The sequence below is a fragment of the Chenopodium album genome, chromosome 19 (genome assembly GCF_948465745.1).
Source record: "Chenopodium album chromosome 19, dcCheAlbu1.1, whole genome shotgun sequence".
NCBI classification, from domain to species: Eukaryota; Viridiplantae; Streptophyta; class Magnoliopsida; order Caryophyllales; family Amaranthaceae; genus Chenopodium; species Chenopodium album.
The window spans coordinates 1,432,265-1,450,618 of record NC_137852.1 but is presented as its reverse complement, the minus strand read 5'-3'; the positions used below and the strand labels follow the sequence as shown (position 1 = coordinate 1,450,618).

General features: G+C 31.6%; 1 protein-coding gene across 1 annotated transcript; it reads left to right on the top strand.

Annotated features, from left to right (window-relative positions):
* Positions 1-13,941: 13,941 nt before the first annotated feature.
* Positions 13,942-17,959, top strand: LOC145595341 (WEB family protein At3g51720-like). The gene is made up of 2 exons (XM_081651733.1): positions 13,942-14,293; positions 16,403-17,959. The coding sequence occupies exons 1-2, from the start codon at positions 14,051-14,053 to the stop codon at positions 17,768-17,770; spliced, it is 1,611 nt and encodes a 536-aa protein (XP_081507859.1). The 5' UTR covers positions 13,942-14,050; the 3' UTR covers positions 17,771-17,959.
* The last annotated feature ends 395 nt before the right edge of the window (positions 17,960-18,354 follow it).

Sequence of the window (18,354 nt, the reverse complement as noted above, 5' to 3'; positions counted from 1 at the left end):
ATGTATTAGTCGCCTCATGTTGTTACAAGTTTTAATTACTTCATAATTAATGAGTTTACTGTTAATTTGTTATATTGTTGTTCAATCAATAAAATGTTGCCAATTGTTAGCTAACTTCTGTGTTAAATGCAATTTGAAGTGGACAAGTATTTCAAAATTCAAACCTTGTTAGGTAGTATATGAAATTTGCAATTTCCATGGATTGGGCTTTGAACTATGCGTAATCTTAAATATGGGCCTATGATTGGCCTCATGTCCTAGGCTGCTATCAGCAATAGCAAGCCTATTTTTGGGTCAATCTATCAACAGCCCATCTTCAAACATTTTGCGTTAAAGCCCAGTCTATGTAAACTGGGTTTAAGAGTTTGGACGGTCTTGAAACCTTATGCCCAATTCAAGTAAATCAGGATTTGAACAATGAGTTTTCACATCTACAATATTAATTTGGTTCAAAAAAAAAAAAAAAAAAACTTCTTGAAAAGAAACAAGAAATTCTCTCACTTAACTGGCTAATTACACCAGTCAATGCACGTATCACTGATAATTGGGCAGCATTTAAGTTTTCTTTATACAAGTATACTTCTTATAATTATGTGTCTTAATATTATACTCCCTCCGTCCCTTATTGATGGACACTTTTGCCATTTTTGGTGACTCAAAATGTTAGTCACATTTGCTTTTTTCAAGTACCATTGATATTATTTTTTTTACCAAAATTCTCTAACATTTGCAAAAATATTTGTGCAAATTTAACTTTCCCATGTAAATTTTACTTTCCCATGTACTTTAATTACTTTCGCTCTCTACTTTTTTGCATACCCAATGTAAATTTACTTTTTCAATGTACTTTCTTTATTTCTCCTTAATTTCCGTGATTTTTTAGCAAAAGTGACCATCAATAGGGGACGGAGGGAGTACTCCATACTATATTTTTTATGCTCCCCCTAGATCAGGATTCAAGGAAGGATGCGACTAAAGTGCCTGACAAATTCTTGGAACAAGTGGTTTTGCCGCATTGGCTTAAGTCATGTACACTCGGGTATATAATATACTAGTACGTATTATACTTATATAGTTGTTTCTGGAAAACAGAGATGCTCCTGGGAGTCTTAGAGTATTCCTCGGGGTTACGGTAATAATGTCAAGATGTCTTAAGGCAAAGTCCTAATAGTGTCCGAATTTCCCTCCGCTATGCCTTGCTGTCCAAGAGCTAGGCCTGCAAAAGAGAGAGAAGGTTAGCTGCCCCGGGGGTGTGACCCGGGAAAGCCCCTCCGATGCTTAAGTCAGCGACCGTACTTTAGAGAGAGAAAGTAGAGAGAGAAAGAATACTTTAGAGAGAGAAAGTAGAGAGAGAATTAGAGAATTAGAAAAAAGTTACCATTGCTAATGATTGGAGAGCTATTTATAGATGTACTTTCAGGTGGCAGAAGTTATACTTAGGGCCTGTTCACATTTACTTAATTTCAGTTCAGTTCCAATCAGTTCAGTTCAGTTCCAATCAGTTCAGTTCAGTTCAGTTCAGTTCCAATCAGTTCAGTTCAGTTCAGTTCAGTTCAGCTCTTAATTTCTCTCTCACATAAAATATTCATTTCAGCTCAATTCAGTTCCAATCAGTTCAGTTCAGTTCAGTTCAGCTCAGCTCAATTCAGTAAATATGAACAGGCCCTTAGTTGGATAGATTAGGGGTAAATCCGTACTTGGCATTGGCTAATGATGGGCTGGATAATGGAGGGGTATTTTCGTAATTCCAGGTCAATGGGCTTAGGACAATGGACTTAGCCCAAACAATAATGACCTTACCTCATTCATATAATTCGAGCTTGTGTATTGAATAAGATGAAAATAGCATTTTTCAATTCATCATTGGTTAGATGTCAATTTATATTGATGTTCAAAGTTCTTTGTCCAATGAGTTTTTTCGCATTTTAGCTATTATTAATAGTCATATTTTATAATTCATATTATATAGTTTAGTAAAGAAACCAATCCTATCTTCAATGCACAACTCCTCAGTGAATGAGTAGTTGAAGAAGATCGATAAAAAAAAGATATGCAATTTATGCGTACACCAACTCGGAATCTGTTTTTGTACTAGCACCCTAGGCACAAGAAGTAATTTCTCAATAATAATCAAAACTATCATAATTTTTATAATAATGGTCCAACTATACATATTAATATGCTTTGAAGTTCAGTACCAATTAATTTCACTCAAACAACCTTGCACGGCACTTCATTCATGTTCAAATTTAAGTTGCCTTAAATTTGTACTAATTCTAGCATAATGGTCTCTTGCATATTTTTTTTTAAAAAAAATTCTTAATCTTTGTCTTATTATTAATTCTTAAATTTCATAATTTTCTATATTGAGGTGTTAAATGAATATAGAATATCTATTTCTATTTCTAAAATTTCTATGTTATTAAAGAAATAGCGTCTATCCAATTAGTGTAACATTAGTTTACATAGCTCATGTGAACGAAGTTTAATAGCTTTTTTTTAATAACAATATGGATTGGAGGAGACCAAGATTATAAATGAAACTCAGCTCCCCTGTGTTAAAGTCAAATTTTGTGGAACTTAATTGCATTTAAAAGCAAGGAAAGAAGTTAAGGAATCTTCAACTTTAAAAACCTTAAATCAAGAGAATTCGAACTCACAACATCAATGTTATTATCCAAGTGAGATTTGAACCACATCAATCTTTAATTTTTAGTAGTATATGTACTTAACAATTCACACATGAATCAATAATAAAAATTATTACTTCATCTGTTATATACTTGTATGTATTATAAGAGATGGTTATAGAAAAAAGATTACCTCGGGAATAGGAAAAGACTATGTATTGTTTAATTGTGTGTATAAATTAGTATTTTCATCATTACATCTATTTACATAATTATCTAATCTCTTTCTCAAATTATATGTCATGAGATTGTGGTGCGATTGTGCGAATAAAGAAACAGAGTAACTATTCTACATGCTATTGAACTATTCTAGGAGCCTAAAATTCTTACAAAAACACTTAAACAGTAAAATATGACTTTCATGACAACTTGACAAGAAGTTGTCTTTTCTTTTTCTATTCTAGATTCAGCTTTACTATGCAAATATCTAGATCCAATACATCGGAAGTTTCTTAAGTTGATGATTATAGTCTTACGGACTAGATTTTAGCTTACACTAATTATTCATTAATTAGCATACCTTAAAACTAGGGGTAAGAGATAAAAAGAAGTGCTTTTTTTTTTTTTTTTTTTTTTTATTTTTATGGTCTTTGATCCATTTTACACCTTTAAGTCTTTAACCATTAATATATTTACTTAAAACATTTTAAAAATAAACTTTGAAAGTATCAGTAAAATTTCACACGATAATCTTTTTTTCTCTCTCATATATAGTATACAAGCTACAAAATACAATTAGAATTTTAAACTTCAACTACATGAATAGTATATGAGAAGGGAAAACATTTAAAAAAAAAAAAAAAAAAAGGAGGGAAATAAAGGAGTATGATTTATGAGAACATTCATTAACACATTACTTGTAAGGTTTAATGAGCACCATAAAGAGTAATACATTCCATAATCTCAAGTAAAAAAGGGTATATGGTAGCAAGAAAACTACCCAAACAAACCCTTTACTAAATTAAAAACTCAGCCAAAAAACAAGCTAAGCTATTAATCAAAGCTAAATTGGGAGTAATTAATTAATAACACTCAATATTATGATGATGTACAAATATTATATTTCATCTCCCAAATAAACCCCTTAATTAAACCATAAATTTATTGCATAAAGTAACACCCTTATTAGCTTGTTGCTTCTTAAACCCAAAGCACATAATTGAACCAAAAGCTCTTTCCTCCTCTTCTTCACCAAAAAATGGAGACTTTTCTCTAGGGTTGCCAAATGAGAAGCTTCTCCTATGAGACTTGTTGTAACACTTTCCTCGAGGCGATGACCGTGGGGATGATGAGCTCGTAGACGAGGTAGACCATGATAAGGGGCTCGAGTAAGAGTTACAGGACGATAATGACAATGATGATGTAGGAGTAACATGAGAGGAGCGACTCCTACCACTACCACGACTAAACGAGGAAATAAAAGCACGAAATATTTTGTTATATTTCGTGCATTTTTTATTACAACACGACCCTCGTAACGAGTACGAAGGTGGTGGTGTTAGAGGAGGGACAATATTGTCATTTTTGCTAAAAATAGGATGTTTAGGGGTACCTGGTTGTGATTCCCACATAAAAGGTATAGTTGCACCTGTTGCACCATAATATACCCTAAAAGAAGATTCACCTGTTTCTAAACTTTGCTTATTTTCTTTGGACGAAAATACCCTTGCCATAGGAAATGGCTCCATTTCTAGAATTTCTTGAGCTTTCTCTCTCTACTATCTTTCTCTCTCTAGATCTGAATCTTGGATTTGAATGAAATAGTGGAGAAATATTTATTTTTGAAGGGTTTTAAATAGAAGAGGGGAGCCTACCTTCAAGGGCCTAACACATGGAAGTAGGTTTATAAATAAAATAATATATATATTAATAAATGTATGTGAGGGTTTATTGTATTAACTATTTGGCTCGGAATAAATAGGCACTGGTCCATTTATGCATTTATACAAATCCTTTAATTTTAGATGTGTATATATAATTTAAGTTTAGATTTATAGTGAGATCTCTATCACTTTAAATAATTCTTGTGATGAGTTTATAAAAAGTTTTGGGTGTATTGTTGATATGCGTAATAGAAAATAATTTCAAATTTTGATGAATAATGAAATTGTCAGTTGCTAATTAAAATTATTATTAGATTATACCTAATAAAAAATCGTACATTCAGCTGTTTATATATGGTTAAACTAGGAATGACCCGTGTGTATCATGAATATTATGTCATATTGTAATGTGCATGTGGCTCCAAAAATTGTTTTAGCTACATGTAGGTAAGAATTTGTATAGTTTAACGAACAAACAATATACAAGAACATTATATTGAATTAGTACTATAGAATTGCGATTTATTCATCATTACGAAGTGTCACCATTTGCGTTGGTCTATCACAACACTAATTTTCTAATTAGCCTTAAATTAGGTAACATCACAATACTAGCTTAAGTCTCCTGTTACAATCATATATAAATTTATAAGAACAATACATCAAGTCCGTCTCACTTAAAACTTGTTAAATTTGACTCGGCTAATAACACAGTCGTAGGCCCGTAGTGACAGCATAGGAAGGTAGCACGTCTAGCACAAGATTAGTTATATTGAACGAAGGTACCAAAACAGATGACGTGGGGGTTATCTGAGCTCAATTGATGAAGGTGTTATGGTGAGAAGATGGGGCTATGCGGTTAATGGTTGTTGATATTGTGGTTACAATAAATGACAAAAAAATTGTATTAAAATTGTTGGATCACAAAATATTTATACAAGTACTAAAGTAGCTAGGCATAAAAGCATTTGATGATGCATAAACTAATCTATAAACGGTCTGCAGTTGTATAATTCCCACATGCATGTATGCAGTTTTTTGCAGATTTCGGCAACTATTCTCATCCCTTTTCCTTTTCTTATGGATCTATCCTTTGGTTTTTTGTACAAATTTTATAGTTTAACCTGAAATTTACTGCTATTTAATTCTTGCATTTGCGGTTGTAATTTCGTGATGTATTCGTGATGCAAGTTTGTGTCCGATTTGATAATTCGTGTTTCTAATGTTGCTATATTAGACTTTGATGATGTGTTCGTTTATTGTTTATATTATCAAACAGAAATAATAACAACCGGTTCTTTGTTAACATATAAAAGAAAAGTTTAAATAAATTTAGATAATGTAATTTCAGACAAAAATATCTGAACCAAACACCTAATATGTTTTTGCATCCAAATTTTCAAATGGCCGGTTAGTAGTCGGTTAGTATCTCATTGATAACTTGATGTACGCATTGTCACTTATCATATTTGTATCAATTTATGCAAGTTTAATAAATTCTATTACATAATTACATTGGTTGTATATTATGCATTAACCATTAGCTGAAACTGTGACGCGTCACTCCTATACGATATGAGTAATTCCTAGCTAAAGTGACTTAGGTAGATCATGTGAATGATTGCAATAGAATAACAAATTTTCTGGACTTTCCTCAGTAAGTTGCTTAGAAGAGTTTTTCCTAAGCTCATTTAATAGCAAATAAAATGCCATTTTCAAAGTCTCTTGTCTTGAATCATGAATGTGTTCTTCAAGGGAAAACGCTCTCACGGCACCTATGTATACATTTAAATTTTCAAGTATGTACTATTACAGGCGTCAATAAACAACAACAACAACAACAATAAAATTTAAAAATTAAACCATTATAAAATAAATAATAATAACAAAAAAAATCTCTTGTTTATTTAATTAAACTTACCAAAATCAAATTTGCATGCAGTTCATGAGCTATCAATAATAATAATGTCCAACAACCTCACCAATCTCAATGGATTATGGACCTCAGTTGACGTTTCTGGGCCTACAAAAATTAATCCAATTGATAGCCACTATTCACCATATTTGTACATACATGTAATTTATTTTAGGGCATAATAAGTTTTGGAAAAAGATGGTGTAACGTTCTCCCCTTTTGAAAAATTACTCCATTTCATATTTATATGGGAAGACCATATTGTATATGTCAACTAACATTATTTGTTTGGAGGAGGATGAGATAGTTTAATTGAATAGTGATTTTCACAAGTTATATAGTGAAATATACTTTCATGTAGTAGCTTAGTCTAGTGTTTGTGAATAAGATTATTAATATTATGTCTTTTATGTATAAGTCATAGAGGTGGAAACAAATTTGATTATGCAATAATTGATGAGCCACATATATTTTAAATACATGATTTATCCAAATTCGACAGCATTGATTCTAGCTTAAATAGACCAATGACCAAATGACCTAAAAAGAGTGTTTTAGGCGGAGTTAAGCTATTTGTAACATCATTTGGATTTTATGAGAATAAAATTAATCAACAATTTTTCAAGAGGGCATGAATTGAACCTAACAAATTACAATTATAAAAGCTATTGTCACACCTCGGACATCAATTGTAAATGGTACTCCGTACAATTTTCTTTATATAATCCTGAAGGATCGTTCAAGTTAATTAAAAGAAAATGTGTTTAGCACCATATTACATATCACCATTTATGTCTTTTATATTTCAAAATAGTTAATTTAGAACAGTGACATATAAGTTATAATCACATTTAACGTATCCAATAAATTTCTTGTATATATAATTCATTAAATAGATAATACTTATAATTTCCAAATGCATGACATATACCAAGTGCTAAATACTCAAAAACTAATTATATGTACTCCGTAGCATTATGAAGTTGACTTGAAACTTCTCTCTATCTCTCTTCATTATTACAGACCAAGTTTGTCTAAGAGGTTGTGCAAATTGGGCCTCACTACAGGGTCCTGATCGATGTTATTTTCCATAAATAAATGTTGCATAAATAGATTTTATTGTGTTGAACGTTGAAGTGGTTATATGCATAATCAACAAAGACTCTTTATTGCAAACTACTAGTATGTCACAAGATCGAAACTAAGAACTTACTAATGAAGCAAATTTTTTCTTTTCCTTGATCTTTTATTCCATTACATAATTAATTCAACTCTGAATATCTCATTTTGCATTAATGTTCTTTACTTCCACCAAAAACAAGCAATCAATCCTCAAATACCAATTATAAATCTCTATTCAATCATCATAACTTTCAGTGCATTCATTAATTAGTACCAATTGATACATATAGAAAATAATAGAAGCCTCAATTTCAATTCCTAGATAATTTCAAGTACGTTCACGTTGAAGTTTGTATGGTGTATGGATGATTGGAATTTTTAAATTTTGGTTTTAGTTTCTAAGAATTTCTCGTTTAAATTTTTCATAAACGCTTTGAATATTTTGTTCTATAAAATATTTGAAATTTTCTATAGCTAGTAAATGAAAAAAGAAATTACTCATTGTAGGACTATCAAATTTGTTACACATCAGTCCGATTTTACGAAAATGGTATCGTTAAATTTCCATAAATTAGTAACACAGTACATCATCATCAATGTGATACCATTAACAAGAACAAAATTTGAGCACTCCAAAGAGCCACACGCGTAGTTTCTTCTTCAATCATATAGTCGTACCAAGTACCAATATGATTGCTAGGTTAGTACATTAGTCACAAGTCACAACAATAATTGTACATTTGTACGAAACTACTATATATGCCACCACTATAACTCACGAACTTCAATACGTGGAAGGTTGTGCGAGTGTGCGGATCAATAGGGAATGAAAATGTGCAATTAGCAAACTTTACCTACTAAATTGTACGGGGATTGATGTTAACAATTGGCAAATTTCACCTACAAAACTACATTAATTAATTAAGTCATCTTGGCCAAGTAATTCCTTTCATTAGTTTTGGAAAGAATTATTTTTTGTTTACGCGTTGATTATATAATGTACACTGCAGATAATTGGTCTCGTATTTATGTACATATTGTAATCAATTAATTAATAAAATGTCATGCAACATATACAAAAGATATTTGGATCCAACTATTACGTAGGAAATACACAATAATCAAATTAATAAACATGCATAGTTGAAAAGATCGTTGTAGGAAATTAGTAGGCACATAATATAGGAATATACAACATTTCTAAATATCAATCTTCTCTATATTTAGTTGTGATTTCGTATAGCTTTTTATTAAAAAAAAAAAAATTCACGATGATCCTCCTAGGGATGATGGACTACCGATAATAACGAACAACTTTAAGATATAGATCTAGTAAGTGCAAATAACAAACTACAGTACACTTAGATTTTGATTGTTGAATTTAAAATTTAAAAAAGTAAATCAACTGGGAGAGTAGAAAATCGTGTAGTAGATGTGATATAATTTTTTTTTTTATTAATAATGAATCAATTTAAACTATTAGAAAAGGTCTATAATAGTCAAATTTATTATGGAATGAACGACCAAAGAAACTGAAAACCAACAAGAGGGAGCTAGAGAAAGGGACAGTATCGGATCCAAAATAGTTTTAATTATTAATTAAACAAAACTAAAATTTGTCAAGTATTTTCAATAGTCTATCTAGTAACCATTAACTAATAATTTGATGGCATAGTTTGGTTTCAATTGATGACACTTTAAGTAATCTTAATCTAATCCACCGTATGATAATGCGAATATTAAGGAACAAGTGTACATGGATCACATGCTTCTTCATGTTGAGCTCTTCTATGCTCGTAATCAGCTTCTTGTCTTCCTTACTTCTCGTAATCACCCCTTCTTTTCCTCCTAATCAATTTTTTCATCATACTTTTGAAAGCTAGATAGTACAATACTCTCTCCTTCTTCTTCTTGCCCTTTATTTCCTATCCTTTTTGTAATAAACTTTGTGAAGTTAATTTTTTTTCCTAATAATGTAACACAATGACATAATCATATAAGGATAAAGTTAAATTCAATACTCCATATATAATGACATAATTATGAAGGGATTTCTCATCTTGTTTTAAATAACTACCATACATCACTTATCTTTTGCTAGTTTCTTATAAGGCAAAATCGATTTTCTTTCCATTCGTGGATCAATTACTCCACATTTATACTATAACATATACGAAATAGTAGATTTCATATGTCATTGTACTACTTTATACTCCGTATAAAAATAAGATTTTATGTACTATATATTATTTATTGTACATTATAAAATTATTACTTTCTACACTCCAGCTCCACACACAAACTCTCATATAAAACTATGCGTAAAATCAAGTACTATTATGATTAATTAAAATCAGTTGAAACATTAAGCGACGGTGAATATATAATGTACTAAAAAACAGTGGTTTACCAACTTAGGGCAATATACTAAATAAAGAATAATAGAGTCTTGGTATTCGAACACATTTTATATAATTTGGCTCTAAAAGTGCATAATTTTCTCTAATTGTTGATTGGTTTTATGCTTTTAAATTTAGTCAATGACCAATCACATACTTCTATGTTGAGCTCTTCTATCCTCTTCACTTCCTCACCAATCACTATCTTCATTCTTTTCTAAAAGAAATAAAATTAAAATAAAGGACACTAATTACCATTTATCATTTTATTTTATTTTTATTGTTAAAGAGGTTAGGCTATCATGTTGTGCTATTTGAGGCCCACAACACATTGAACTGGACTCTTATCACATATAAGAAATCGAGTTGTGCTATTTGAGGCCCAAATTACATTGAATTGGGCTCTTATCATTATTGCGCGTTTCCACATCATTTCCATTGGTATTGGCCCTATAATGTGGCCCGGTTAAATAAATTTCATATTTGTACAATTGTACATGACCTAATCTTTGCTAATGTACATATTACCTGCAAATTTATTTTTATTTTTTATTTAAATTTATTTATTTATTTTTTTAACTCCATACATAGATTCTATGATTGTCAATTTAGAACTTTGAAATATTAATTCTCCCTCTAATCTTGAAAATTCGAAAAGGAGATTTTAGTGATTTTTCGCTATAGATCTGTTTATCAGTCCCATTTTTTTTTTTTTTTTATATAAAGGTACCGTCTAAAGATTGTCACATACCATAGATGTCTATAGAGATTACAACGTTACCCTTTCAAAATTTAATAGTCTAATCACTTTTGTCTCTCATTAATTTCACTCAATAAAAACTTTGATAAAGTGAAATAAGGTTATATGGAGGTACAGAGCAGTAATTAGTTGGATAAAATGTCTTAACTACCATAAAAATAAAGTGAGGAAAAAACTCCTAAAAGACATTACATGCACTCATTTCCAATGTCTAAGAAGCATAATTGCTGATGTTACCGCATAACTAAAATTTCACATGATTTCATATCTTTTCATTTTCAACCACCAATATCATCATTTCATGCATTGCTATCAGCCTATCATTATTATTCATTTTTCACTAGGTTCCACGAAGAAGGTAAATTTACAAATCCTTTTAATTGAAATGGTACGATGCAATATTTGGTGCTTTTTAATTTACTGGCTGGTTTATCGGTTTAAATTAGAGTCATTTATCAGGAGTCGATAGTTATGGGGTACCGGTGCATCATGAACGTATGTATGCTATTATGTTAATTGCAATGGTTTTTGTTTTACTCCATGGCTCCATCCTACCTAATAATGCGATCACCACCGAGTCAAGGTCTTAAAAAAATGTTGTGTTTATAAATTACGGAGTACTCCCTTTGTCCCTTAAAGATTGTCTTATTTGACTTTCTACAAACCTTTAATAAGAAATGCTTTACAGAACAAAATTCTCTAATTCCATATGCGCATAAAAGTTTGATATTATAAAATTTAAGTAGAAACTTAATAAGCCAAGGTCCAATACCTATATATATATATATATATATATATATATATATATATATATATATATATATATATATATATATATATATATATATATAAAATGAGTTATTATAAATTAGAGAGCGAGGATTCATGACCAAAACTTTTGAAGTTTGACCAATAAAAATACAATGGGACAATCTTGTAAGGATGCACAAAGTATTCCGAGTTTCAAATACCGTTTCTTAATTCTCCTCTAGAATTCTAGTATATTTACAGACTATATATATTAGAGTTTGGTTTGTTATATTTATGTTAATATTATATATTTGGCAAGTCGATCTTGTTAGGAGTTTTAGGCAAGTTAGGTATTCTATTGTATTGGGTATATATTTGTGATTAATAGAATAAAGAAGGCTAAGCCATTTTCTCCAATATTTCTTGAGTTTAACATGGTATCAGGCCTCTCTAATTTCTAGAGAATTTTTCGATCTTGGTTTGTTCTTCCGCAATCTATTTCCGCATACAATTCTTGATTTAATTCCGCAGTTTTTTATTGTTTAATTGTGAGATTAAGGCTTCAATTTTAAGATTAGAGTTTGGTTTGTTATATTTATGTTAATATTGTATATTTGGCAAGTCGATCTTGTTAGGAGTTTTAGGCAAGTTAGATATTCTATTGTATTGGGTATATATTTGTGATTAATAGAATACAGAAGGCTAAGCCATTTTCTCCAATATTTCTTGAGTTTAACAATATACAGGTTGGTTGACTCACTAATGACTAATTCACTATATGTATAGTCTACACTCTACAGAGAGATAAGATGATATTGCACCAAGTTACGGCTAAAACATTACTTTACCAAAGGGTGGGTGGCATTGTGGCAAGGCTGATTGCCTAATTGGCATGCATGTTATAAAAGCACAACCCCCCCCCTTTTTTTTTTTTTTTTTAAAAAAAAAAATTTTATTCTATATATTTTGATACAAACTTTAAATGCGAGTGAAGAATATGGAGAAAATAAAAATCTTTGTTCCACAAATCACGCATGTATTAGAGGGTTATCTCCCGCTTTTAGAGGTCCCCTATTTACTGTGCTTTGCTCCGGCCCCCATCATTTAAACTCAATAAAGATAATCTGATAATGTTATCCTTATACTTTTACAAAGTCTTATACGTGGCTAGCTAGTCACATGGCAGCCATTATAGAAATTATTTCGTTAGTATAATGGGGTTACTTGGTCAGTGTTAAAGGATTACTTTGTCATTGTTACAGAGCTACTCGGTCATTGTTATAGGGGTTACTCGATCTGTATTACAAGAGTTACTTAATCAATATTATAAGGGTTACTTTAAGTGGTCATACGGTGTGGCCAGCCGCACACAAGATGGATTGTTATACTTTACCCTTTCAGAAACTATAACAATTTCTCTTTAACGTGTCTTCACTTGGAGATGCTTCAATGTGATTAGTTGATTACTGATCCAGCAAGAGGAGGAGAAAGGTAAAGTATATGGTAAAAAACTAAAAATTATCTGTTATTTATAGAAAGAAAAAAAACTTTTAGTGACACACCATTTGAAGAAGTTCAACTTGCATTCTTTTTGACTGTCTTTTATTTGGAATAAAATGTAGCATATAATTAAAAGTATTTCTATCTCCACCTACGTAAATTTTGATTCCCCCTAATTGTTCAAACTATGTGTATAAGCAATTATCAAATATAATAACTAAAAAGTATAGTACTTTTTCGATTGATCATAATTTTAATATCAATCAGTTATACAAGACAATTTATATGATTGAAATTCACTATATCTACTCTAGCTTTAATATTGTTATCTTACCTTGTTCTGGTCTTAAATTTCTGAATTGAAGTAACACTACACCTTTGATAAATTAAAAAATCTATAGTTAAATTATTTTTCTATATTATGAAATAATGAATTTACGGTACTCTTCTCTAAATAAACTTATGACTCGTCTATAGAATATAATGACTAATGAGTACTCCGTAATACAAAGTAATTATCTGTAGGCAAGATTGATCGAGCTACTCACATTAATTGGCCCGGTCCGATCAACTCAATTAATTAAATGCAAGTTTGTGCATAATTTTCCGCTCTTAGATGATTAGACCAATAAACATAATATTAATACGTTCAAGTGTAACATAATCACACATATAATGTCAAATGAGCTTAATCAGCTGTGTGATTGTAGGCATTAAATGTGTACGCGACCAAAATAGGACTCAATGCTCCCAAAATACTCACTTTTGATGGTTCCATACCATACCATTCCATAACATAACAAATTCCTTTGTTTAAACACAAAGGAGGTTGAAAGTGGGTCAGTGGGGACCCGACCCATTAACGCAAAAAATCACTTTCACTAACAATCATGATGACCACACACACATCATCATCTCCCCTTTTATTTCCCCTACAATCACTCTCTCTTCATTCATTTGATCATCTCTAGTACTAATAAACTTTACTACGTGTAAACACTCTTTAAATTCCCACCATTTTTTACTTCTTTTTTTGCTAAATCATTCTCTCTAATTTACTCTAGGAAAATATTTTTGTTTTGGTGGTTAAAATGGTGGGAAAAACAGTGGTTGCTGTAGACTCAGCTACACAAACTTCGGATTATGAATCCGACGAAGAGTCGTACACGCTACATGAGCTAGGAGGGGCTAGTCCACGGGTTGTGGTGGATACGTCCCCGCCTTTCATGTCCGTCGAAGAAGCCGTCAATCGGTTTGGGGGTCGTGGGTTTTGGATCCCACAACCTTTGCTTGCTGTTGATGCTGCTAATGCTACAACAACTGATGACAATTCTGTAAGCTAGCTTCTTATGATTTACTTGTCGTACTCTAATAATGCTAATAAAAGAGTCGTACATACTCCCTCCGTCTAGAATGATTAGATCAAGTTACACTTTTAACGTGACTATTTATTTTATTTTTATGTTTCATACTTGATCTAGAATTTTATTAGAACTTCTAGCATATAATGCCTCCACACTACCAGTACCTACTTAGCTAGTGTTTATGTTTTTTTTTTTTTTTTTTTGCCCTCTAATTTTTAATTAAGTTGATTTTTTTACATGCTAATTACACCTCTTAATTACAATGTTTGTGATGAAATCAAGAGAAAATTTTAATATTTAGAAGTATGATCTGACCTCTAAGTCTAATAATTTATGTTGTTGAAAGTCAATCTGGACAGATATTTTGGACAGGGGATAGTATCATTTGTCCCTATCCTAGTTTTGTACGGAGTATATTCTAAAATCTTGACAGCTTCTACTATTAAAACTCTACGGTTAAAAACTTAAAACTCTATTGTTTTTTTTTGAGGGAACTCTATTGTTAAATTGCATTTAATAAGTTTATACTTTTTAAATTTCTATGTGACCAAAATAAAGGGGAGGGATAATTGATGCATTTTGGGTAGGATTTGCCTTGTTGGGTGAAGATTTTGCTACGGCAATTTTATTTTTTATTTTTAATCCTAAGACTTTTATGGTATTTTACGACACATTCATTTTTTGGTGTTGAGAGAGCCACAAGGGCGGGGGTGAGAATCGATCCCAAGATCTCTTGGAATCGGGAGGGAAGCTCTAACCACTTGAGCTATCCCTCACTCTTATTTTACGACACATTCATTATTACATTATAAACATTGAATAGGATTTGTATATTTCCCTAGGAATAAGGTGTACAAAATAAAGGTGCACCTTTTCGCATTAAAAAGCTCTAATGCTTAGTGTAGAGTATGTGAGTAAGAGAATAATATGACTTGAGAAGGCGTATGTACATATAGATGTATGTACCCGGGTACATAATATGAAGCATATGATATAAAACCTTGCTATTGTGAGTGTCAAAAAAAAAAAAAAAAAAAAAAAAAAAAAAAACCGAACAAAAATGCATGATTTGTTCGATTGTATTTAAAAATATTTAAGCAGTGAACTCTTTATTAAGGCATATAATAAGTTGGTCACCTCACTGTGTAAAGATTACGTACCTAATTAAAGTTCTCAGTAAGTACTTTAAGAGGTGGTTTAAAAAAAAAAATAAAAAATACTTTAAGGGGTAATTCATACTTGCATAGTGAGGACTAATGGACTATCACTATGTAAGGATCACATAACACCACTAGCCATTGTTTTTTTGTTTGTTTTTTCACATCATAAGTCTTGTCAAGAATGTTAAATGTACTTCAGAATGAAGTCCATTGGAGTTAAGTTGTCATATTATTAATTCAAATTACTACGTACTGTATATCTTAGTATCGTCCTTATTGTATAAACAAACAGTGGATTAACAAAATTCATGTGAAACAAAGTTATGAGGCTAAAGTCAACTTGGATGGTAATGATGAGGAAGAAGAAATTCATTTTTGTGAAAAGACTAAAAAAACAAAAGAGAATGAATCCGTGTTATCTTTATAGTGGAATACACTGTAATTTGTAATAAAGCTTAAATGGACCAAAACACAAAAGGAACAAACACAAATTTGAGGTTGGTAAGACTATTATGAAACTTTAAGAAAATAAAAAAACAAGACATAACATAAAAGCAATTGAGATTTCAATAATGTTTTTTTTTTTGGAAACTCGTGATGACAAATTACTTGGCTTTAGAAGTGCAAAATTGAGATTTCAGTAATGTCTATCCATATACTCTGTACTTTGTATCTAAAATGTGCAAAATCATCAAATAAAAAGGTTTCGACATTTCTAGCATTGCATAGTAACAATTGTATGAAACTTTTAATAACTGCAAAAATATTCTCACATATATATAGGACATAATTAAGCTCTCCTTAAGTATATTCATGACTACCTAATTATATAAATACTTGCTGTAAATTTTCATGTCATATGGACCATATTTTTTCAGATTCTTGTAATCACTTCTGATTAGTAAATTCTGATTGACAGCATAAACTTGATGAAAGAACAGCAACAATGTTGAAAGATCTTCAAAGGAAAGAACAAGAAACACATGAAATCTTGAAAGAACTCGAGTTAACCAAAAGACTTGTAGAAGAGCTAAAGTTGAAAGTGCCAAAAGATGAAGCTCATGATCAATGTACATCAAACTCATGCTCGGGTTTTGAAAGGCAAGTATCCACCCCGAACCATGAGTATGTGAACAAGTATCCTGTTGATTCCACTGAACAGCCAGCAGTCAAGAATGAAGAGCAACTGAACTTGTTTCCATCAACTGCTGCTGGACTGATTATGATGGAATTAAAGCAAGCGAAGAACAACCTTTATCAGAACACCAATGATCTTGCAGAACTTCGCGCTTCTGTTGAGGCTCTCAGTAAGAAAATGGAGAAAGAAAAGGCCTCAGTGGAACTGCAAAATTCGCGTACTGTCAATGAAGCAAGACAGGAAATGAAGGTCAGAAATGAGGCAGAGAATGTGGGTGGATCATTTAATCCGTTAGCAATATCAAGAGAGCTACGAGAGTTGAATTATGAGGCCGAGCAGTTTATGAAGACAGCTGAAGCAGCTAGATCAGAAGTTCTGAAGGCAATGTCAGATGTAGAACAGACGAAAACAAGCCTTAAAGTGATAGAAATGAGGTGGGTTGTAGCCAAGAAACTCGAGGATGCTGCTAAGGCGGCTGAATCTCTTGCTTTAGCTGAGATCAGGGCTTTATCGAGCAATGAAAGCATATCATTCGACAGTTACAATAATCAGCAAAAACTGGGGAGAATTAGTCTGTCAGTTGAAGAGTATTCTGCATTAACTGACAAGGCTCAAAAAGCTGAAAACCTGTTCAAAAGAAAGGAACAGATAGATGCCTTCAGAAGGATTGAAGAAGCATCTGAGGAGAGACTAAGTAAGATGGGATTCAGAAACTCTTTACCTGCACGCCCTCGAAGGGATACTAGGCTGCTGAATTCAAACGATTACGAGTACACAAGAAATAATAATAATGATCAATATAAGCCGGCTGCTAGGCCTGCTACGACTTCAATAGGAGACATTTTGAGCAGGAAACTTGTTCTGAGGGATGATTTAGAGGTTGGCAGGCAGGAAGAAAGTGTTGGTGAGGGCAGGGGAGGGGGCGGGGGAGGGAGGCAAAGGGTGTCATTGAATCAGATGTTACGACGACATAGAGGAGAATCAACTCCGCCGCCTAAGAGAAGAGAGAAAGATGGTAATGAAGGGAAGAATAATAATTTCTTCTCCAAGAGAAAGGCTCTTGGTTTTGTGCATATATCACTTCCTATGTCAAAGCAGAGTAAAAATAAGATTCAGAGTTTGAATTTTTGGCGAGGGGATGATGAATAGATGAACATTATTGTTGTTGTATTTCTTGTATTGGATGACATATTCTTTATCAGCTTGTTTTGTGTTCCTTATTGGTTGTGTGGTGTTTGTTCTTGCTACTTATAGGCTTATGATGTATGTAAAGGGGTTGCTCTATTTGATTTGTACTTGTAATTGGAGTGTGAATCGATATCAATTCTGTGTTATTTATGCCAGTATAATCTTCGCTCGAGTCAAATGTTAGCGGTTTATTTTGTCAAGAATTAGTTGCAATCGTGGTCCAATATCTCATAATTAAGGATATGACATGGTTTTACTATCTGGAGAAAACTTAAATACTCTTTCTAATCGCTCATCAAGTGTTATTATCCTTCTTATGTCACTTAGATGAAGTAGTGACATGTTAAATAATTTAAACATAAACGATCTTCGAAAAGGCATCAAGAGTGAATCATACGACATATATATATTCATTATAGATAAGTTTAACATCCAAAAACAAAACTTTGGCAAATTTGAATTAGAAATCAGACTCCCCACCTCAAATTCAAATAACAATACACTAATATTAGTAATTTATCAGTAATTAAACTGACCATCTAAAA